Source organism: Diadema antillarum, unplaced genomic scaffold, assembly GCF_040938485.1.
Source record: "Diadema antillarum isolate AM-2024a unplaced genomic scaffold, OU_Dant_1.0 scf00000099, whole genome shotgun sequence".
Classification (NCBI taxonomy): Eukaryota; Metazoa; Echinodermata; class Echinoidea; order Diadematoida; family Diadematidae; genus Diadema; species Diadema antillarum.
In genome coordinates, this window is record NW_027270988.1 from 1116288 (window position 1) to 1124744 (window position 8457).

The 8457-nt window shown below is 34.0% G+C and overlaps 1 protein-coding gene across 1 annotated transcript in view; it reads right to left on the bottom strand.

Moving 5' to 3' along the window:
* Positions 1 to 5126, bottom strand: part of LOC139718765 (cholesterol oxidase-like) — a 46767-nt gene extending 41641 nt beyond the window's left edge. Inside the window, exon 1 of the mRNA XM_071630230.1 lies at positions 5000 to 5126. Within this exon, the coding sequence (XP_071486331.1) occupies positions 5000 to 5126 (127 nt within the window). The remainder of the gene's footprint in view (positions 1 to 4999) is intronic.
* Between the last annotated feature and the right edge of the window lie 3331 nt (positions 5127 to 8457).

The following is an 8457-nucleotide window of genomic DNA, read 5'->3' on the forward strand; positions in this document are numbered from 1 at the left end:
GAGCCTTGACGAACACCACATGTAATTAAAAGGGGGTCAGATTCACAACCATTAAAAGTAACATATTTTCTTCTATTAGTTAGATAATCTTTAAGCCATAAAAGTACTTGTCCTCGAATACCATAATGACTAAGTTTGGAGAGTAAAATAGAATGGTCAAGAGTATCGAATGCCTTACTCAAATCACAAAATATACCTGCAACATGTTCTTTGTTTGCAAAAGCACTCGTAATTTTATCGTAAATTTGTATTAGTGCTAAATCAGTTGAATAATTTTTTCTGAAACCATATTGATTGGGAATAAGTAAATCATACTTATTAATGAATTTAAAAAGTCTATTATAAACAATATTTTCTGAAATTTTGGATATACTAGGCAACAAAGAAATAGGGTGATAATTACTAATTTCATGAGGATCATCTTTTTTATGAACAGGATTAACTTTCGCTAATTTCAGCAGATCAGGAAAAATACCTTGTGATAAAGAAAGATTAAATATATGGCTTAACGATTCTGCAAGTGGATAAACTATTTCTTTCAATAACATCATACTTATTTTATCAAAACCACAAGATTTAGAGCTATTTAAAGATTTAGTGATACTAATGATTTCACTGGGACTTGTTGGATTAAAATAAATAGACTCTTGATTTTGGTCAAAAAGATAATGTGTAAAATGAGCATAAGTATTGTTAATTTTAGTAGCAAGTTCCGGACCGATGTTAACGAAAAATGAGTTAAATGAATTAGCATACATATTGGGATCATTTATTTTAATGCCGTTTAATGTGGTATCATCCGTTGGCGGAGAATCAGGCTTTTTCCCTAGGACCTCTTTGATGATTTTCCATGTTGCATTGATATTCGAAGAAACCTTTTTCATTCTATCAAAAAAATATAATCTACGGGATAAACGAATCAATTTTCTCAATTTATTTCGATAAACTTTATACATAATCAAATTAAATTCAGTTGGGTTACGAATATGTAACTTATACAAAAAATTACGAGTGTTTATAGATTTCAAAATACCTTTTGTAATCCAAGGATTTCTTGGTTTACTTCGGTTACTTTTTATTCTACATAAAGGAATATTTTTTTCATAATAATACAACAATTTATCATTATTTATCATTATTATTCCTTCTTTATGTTAATGATATCATAAATACATCCTCTCTTCTCTCTTTTGTTCTATTTGCTGATGATACGAATATATTTTATTCTCATAAAGATCTTAAGATTTTAAATGACACTTTAAATATTGAAATTAGTAAAGTATCAAATTGGTTTAAGTCTAATAAACTTTCTTTGAATATAAAAAAGACTCATTTTATTCATTTCAAACTTCATTCTCATAATGAAGATACGTTGATACATATTAACATTGATGATATCCCATTAGAAAAGAAAATGAATTCAAAATTTCTAGGAGTATATATAGATGAAAGTTTGACTTGGAATGAGCATTTACATTATGTTACAACGTGTATTTCTAGAAATATAGGGATAATTTCCAAGCTGAAGTTCTTTCTTCCTCGTTCAACTTTATTTCTATTATATAATTCCTTAATTCTCCCATATATAAGTTATTGCAATGTTGTATGGGGTACTTGCGGCTCTACCAAAATAAATTCTATATTTAGATTACAAAAGAAAGTTATACGTATTTGTACAGGATCGCATTTTCTGGCTCATACTGATTCTTTATTTCATGAGCTTAAAACATTGAAGGTTTTTGATTTGAATATTATTCAAGTAGCAGTAATTATGTTTAAATATATATATCATCAACTTCCATCATCGTTTGATAACATGTTTAGTTTCAATACTTCTGTCCATTCGTACCCTACTCGTATATGTAGAAATTTCCACCTTTTGAATCCCAAATTATTAGTGACACACAAATCTATAAGACATTCGGGTCCGGATATTTGGAATAATCTCCCGGATAATATAAAGTCTTGTTCAAGTATTTATTCTTTGAAAGCTTCACTTAAACGATATTTGATACAATTATATTCTCCAAACCAATTGAGCTAACAAATATTTATAGTATAGATTGTCATCTTATTGTCAATTTCAATTTTCTTCCTACAACTGCATCTTGCACTCTCACCTGCAACTGCACTGCACTCACCTGATCACCTTCCTCCAAGAGAGTTATGTCGTTGGATAGTCATTTTATGAGGCCTCCATCCATTTCAAGCTTAATCGCTTATGATGGTGGTCTCCTGCATTCAATTATCTCTGTTGTTTACTGAAAAATACTGTATATTTTATTTTATGTTTCTGTGTATCTACATTGCTCAATGCAATCACCTATGTGAATCTATTTATGTACTGTTATCGATTTATTTCACTGCACTTGTTATTCTTTGTCTTTGTACTTTTTGAAGTTTGCATTCAAATTGCATCTGATTGAATGCAGAAATAAAAGCAAACAAACAAACAAACAAAACATTTATATGCCAAATTAGCATTATTAATACTATCAATATCTGTCCATTCCTCTAAAAATAGATTTTGTTTCAATAACTCCACATTACGTTTTGACTCTTCATAATACCATATTTTATCACGTAATCTATTACGACCCAATTTCCATTCACAAATTGAAAATATTGGTAAATGATCAGAAACTTCAGAACATAATATAGTAAGACAGTGCCAAATTTATAGATTATAGGATTTACGATATTCTAGCATGTATATATGCATAATTAGTTCTCTTCATACAAGTTGCATATGTATGCCTCATGAAGTGGTTTGAGTATACTATATTGAATATTTTTATAGATATGTGTATGCCACTCTAAAAACAGATTGGTTGGAGGAACCAATCTCGTTGGTAGATATGTGTCCAGCCAATCTCTTGGTTACAGTAACCAATCTCGTTTGGTTCAAATATCAACCAATGTACATTGGTTGCACATTTAACCAACATGGATTGGTTTAATAGTTTACCCATAGATGGGCTAATCTAGTATGGGCTATATATATGATGCAACCAATCCACATTGGTTGAAGGGACCAGTGATATTGGTTGGGATTTAACCACATTTCATGAATAAAAAGATACGACTGGTGAATGTCACACGTCATATTTACGGTTAAATTCCATATCGTACTCTTTAGCTAGACTATAATGCATAACCAACGATGACGTATTGAATATAAATGAACTATCCTACACAACCTGGTACTCTAGAATGTCCTATTCCTAACTACAATTCCAATGCAACCCATGGTTTATATACCCACGAAAAATTGTAATGATTGAAGGCATGGTTACTGAACTATATTCCATTCTTATCACGCCAGCTGAAATATGAAAATATTTCCTGAAACACAAGTTGAAATTTGAATAATGAATATCACAATAAAGTATACAATTTTTCAATATGAATACCTTATATATTAATGTATTTACTTTTTGCCACTAGCTTTTCATATCAGATCATCTCTCATGAATATTCATGATCGATATAGAAGCAAAACCTATGTCTACTTTTGACGACTTTATGACGTCTTAAAGACGTCTTCATGACCAAAACACACATATTTAGACAAGCAAAATTCATGTCATATGGAAACATGAAAGTTGAAAAAATACAGGCTTTCATAATTGATGTTTAAGTTATTTTGTACATAGACTCTCTAAATAAAAATGCATGATTGATATAATAAAAAAAGACCGACAACAATCAAGCTCCAACTGGAATCACATTTTGTTATTTTTACATGGTCTCGTAATGGAGATGCATGATCGATATAAGAACCAACAGAAATTATGTTCAAACTGAAAAAAAGCCCTTTATTCCCGCACACAATTGCGCGCGCGCGCACACACACACACACACACACACACACACACACACACATACACAAGTTCATTTTATTCATTTCATTTCATTTTCGGCCTATAATTGTATTTTGTCAATGCAATCATGCATAATATGTAACTAATGCATTGTCTCATTATCGATCTGCACTAAATTCTCGTATGAATGAATTAAGTTCCAATTATAAAGTTGATATGTTTAACCATTTTTGAATAGTAGCGTCTTATTTTCACAACTTTCTTACAATTTTCTGTAAGAAAATCGAAGTAGGTCAAGTATAAAGCATCTTTTGATATCGCGCTCGTATAGGTTATTCAGGAATGGCCGACCGCGTGGGTCCAGTGACCCACTTCCTCACTTCCCGCGAGACAAAGTTTTATACAAAACTTACTGAGATTTTTTTTTTTTTTTTTTTACTGTGAGATGCATAAACCGGCCTTATTTGGTTAAACTATTTAAAACAAACTCTGCAAAACAACAGAAAATGTCGCTTACAACTAATAATAATAATAATAATAAAGAAATAAGATTACTGCATGACTGTGAGCGCGGCAACCAATGTGGATTGGTTGCAGGCCCTAGCTAGCCTAACCGATTACATTTGTTACTGGTTGACCAACGAATTGGTTAGTTTATAACCAATGTAATGGCTGAAACAACCAATATCGGGTTAACCAATGAGATTGGTTGATTTTTTAACCAATCTGTTTTAGTGTGTACGTTTGTGTGTGTCTGTGTGTCTGTGTGTGTTATTTATTATTCTCTTTACGCTAAAAATTTCCATTATGCTTTCATATTTGTATCCTGTTTGTGACCAAATATTGGCAATGATGTAGCAATGTAATCCCTACTTTACGTTTTAATGGCAAATAAGATTTAAAATCCATCCGATGAAATCATATTCTCTAAATCGCAAAACTTTTTGTCAGCACGAGCTTATCATCAGAATTACTTTGTGAGTCTGTGTGTTTTATGCAAAATGTTCAAATCAAAATATCAATAACAAACCAGTGTCATTTCCTTTGTTTCCCTGTCACATAATTAAGTGATAATATGATTATTTTCGTTTCCTTTGCACTTAAAAAAAAGTCACGACCTTCGCCACGCTACCGACCGAAGGTAAAAGAAGAACTTTGAAAGGTTTGAGGGTTACCTCCGACCCCCTCGATTTTGACTGCGAGAATCCTTGCCGGAACGCAGGAAGACCCAACGACAATTCCCTGTGGACCTTCCCGCACCAAATCGCTCCAGTCTTCGCCGGTCGTAGCTTTCAACGGCATGTTGTCTGTTTACCCAGATGTAAGAAAACCAATATATATATATATATATATATATATATATATATATATATATATATATATATAGGATTAGGATTATTATGTACCATATGTCCCCCCTCCCCCCGAAAAAAAAATATAATAAAATGAAATACAACGGGAACCTCCGCAATGATAATTCTAAAATTCATGAATCAATCCGAATACAATTTCAGGGTATGAAACTAAAAATCATTGGTCACATCTAACAGAAAATCCCATCCGATTTGCTTCAGTGATCACGCAGAGAAATGAGGAGTTTTGTAGATTATGTCAGGAATACCTTCCCTCGAAGTTCTGTCCATTGTGTTCACACATTAATATGCAGTTCCAAGAGCATCCAACTGCTGAACTATATAGGAAGAATCAGATCCATGACGTTTCACAACAATCCACATTTCTCTTTACATGACCACTTAAACAAATTGAACGGAGTTTTCTGCAAAATAAGACCTAACTAAGATGTTATGTCTTAAGACTCTGACATCTGGACAGTTAAATCACGTTGGCAGTTATCAATGCGAAAGTCCGTTTGTAATTTACGGGGATATACTGTATCTATCTATACATACATACATATGCATCATTATGATTACTACTACTACAAGTAATGCGACTATTGCCGTTATTATCATTATTATTATTATTAGTAGTAGTAGTAGTAGTATTATTATTAAAATATTTTGTTACTCTTTCGCTTCCTTCTTACATCCCTAGTATAATCCTGAATGGCTACCACCATTTTATTAGACAATGTTCGAAGGTCAGCTATAGTGCACTATGTGCAGGTTAACCCTTTCTCTGCCAGGACCTCCTGACAGTGTGTACAATAGATTCTGTGCCAATCGGCTCTCATAGTGCTCGAAGGGTTAAAGAATAAAACGGATGTCATCTTAACAGAAGTAAACTTTATGGTGATATGACATGATGATTTTATCATGCCCTGCTCGAAAAGTGTTCTGCCCTACTTTGGCAAAAGGAAGCAAGTGACAAAAGTGACATTTCTCGTAAAAGAGCAAAACGTGTCTGTCATTTACACTGACGTCACTGGACTATTATGATGTCTTATCTAACATATCTCTTAATAGTAGGAGGAGCGTTTCTGCATGAAATTTGGCCTGGAAGAAGAGCTCATTATGTGAATTATGAAAACATCAATAACGCAAATTTGGATGGTATGTCACTTGTTTCCTTTTGCCAAAGTAGGGCAGTGTTGTCCTCAGTGTATCATCAGAAACCCTTTTCGACATTTTTGTACTTGTGTGTTTGAGCTGGTTCCATACGCACAATTTATTATCATTTTTATACTCTACTTCATTAATAACTGACAAAGGAGGCATACAGTGTACTTTTTTGTATTAGTTTGACTTTGTTATTATTTCCGTCAAATTTGATGTCATGATTAGCAGCGTAGCAACGTTACATTACTGCATCTACTCAGTAAAGCGGTTAATTGATATCTGATTTCAGAATTCTATTCAGTATTGTATTCCTACTCTGTGTAGGCATTTTTAAAGCAGCTGCTTGTAATTAATTCCGTTGGTTCCGGGGAAAAAAATATGCCTTGTTCTCCTCTCTCCCTTCTTCCATTTCATGATTTATGAGGCAGATTCTGGAATTGAATTACAGAGTTTGCTGCTCTTCGGTTCCAAACCCAATAATATTTCATGCTGTTACGATGTAAAGGCAGCAAAGGTTTCATGCCCCACGACCGACAGAAATTGATTTTCTGAGTTCGGCACAAAAAACAAATGACTTTCCGTACTGCAGGAGACAGTAGAACTGCAGCTTGATGCAATGGTTATTTCTTCTACTTGATTTTAAAATATTTTTTTAACGATTATCAGCAGTAACGGTTTGTTGTTACAGAAAAGGAAATACGCATATTCCGTTGTTATTTTTATCATTATTTTATTCTTTAATTACTTGAGTACATCATGAATAAAAGACCTTATACTGTAGTTTATAATTATATAGGCCTGTATACATGTTTTTGACCATAGTACAGTATACTGTTGATAACAAGAGAGAGAATACTTACAGTCTCTGCAATTTGAGTGAGTGTACATTACCCAAGTGGTATGCGTGACTTTGTATGAAGACAATAATGCAACCGTTCTCCATGCCCATGTATAACAACATCTCCACTGCAATTCGGCATTTTGTTATTATTTTTTTTTAATACAAAATCCATGCACCGCTTTAATGGCATGTCGTCATCTAGCGGTCCCCTTTGTACAGTGCCGCTCTATGACTTTCTGGGAAGCAAAAGCCGCATGCCGGTCCCAGGGAGGCAGCTTGCCTCTTCCCTACAACCAATCCTACATCTTCTCGCTACTCGATGCGATGGAAGACGAGTGTGGACTAAGCCCGACCAGAACGAAGATCTGGTTCGACTGCACGTGTTGTTGGCCGTCGAATCGCACGTCGTGGGTCGAGTCGGATCGTGGTCCGACGGGCGAGTGGAGATGTTCTTATCCACCAGACAGTCACAGTGTCTCTCTGGACTCTCTGTATGAAACCGGTATATAAAATTAAAAGTCCTTCTTCCACCTTTGTTATTGACTTATGTATGTATTTTTTATCATTTGTTTGCTTGTTTTCATTTTGTTTTCATTTTTGATTATTTGTTATTCTATTTTATCTTATTTTTGTTTGCTTTTTATTTTTTGCTTTTCTCGTTGTACTGCGTTAGACACCCTTATACTGACATTTATAAGATTTGGGTCCTCCAAAATGATTATGAAATTAGGTACAAATATTTGAACTGGGGGGGGGGGGGGGAGTTATAGGACCTACATGCTTCAAATTATTTTTTTTTAAACTCATCATAACAGAATTACGTGAAAGATTAATTAGAACTGACAATGCCTATTATACACTCGCACTATGCCACTCCCTCACTTGTACACTAACCTGAACTAAAAGAATGCCGTGTCTCGCATGAGGCAAAAGTGTTTACATGTGGATATTTTATTTTAATTGCTTTCATTATATAAGGGAACTACGGTAAAGTTTTCCTGAAAAAGAAAATGACACCTATTTTTCTTTTCTGTTCTGTTTCCTCTACACCCAGCCTGGGGAAACGATAAAAATGGCGACGGCTTTTTGGCAGGATCATCCTACATTGGCACCCAGTACCCGTCTGATTACTGGTCTAACCGTTGGAGGTATAGAGGTCGCTACAAGTGGTCCAGTACCCGAAAAAGTCGCTTCTACAGAAGTACCACTGACGATGACATGCATCTATCAGTGTGCGTGTGAGACAAGTCTGCTATGACGGACATGTGAATTT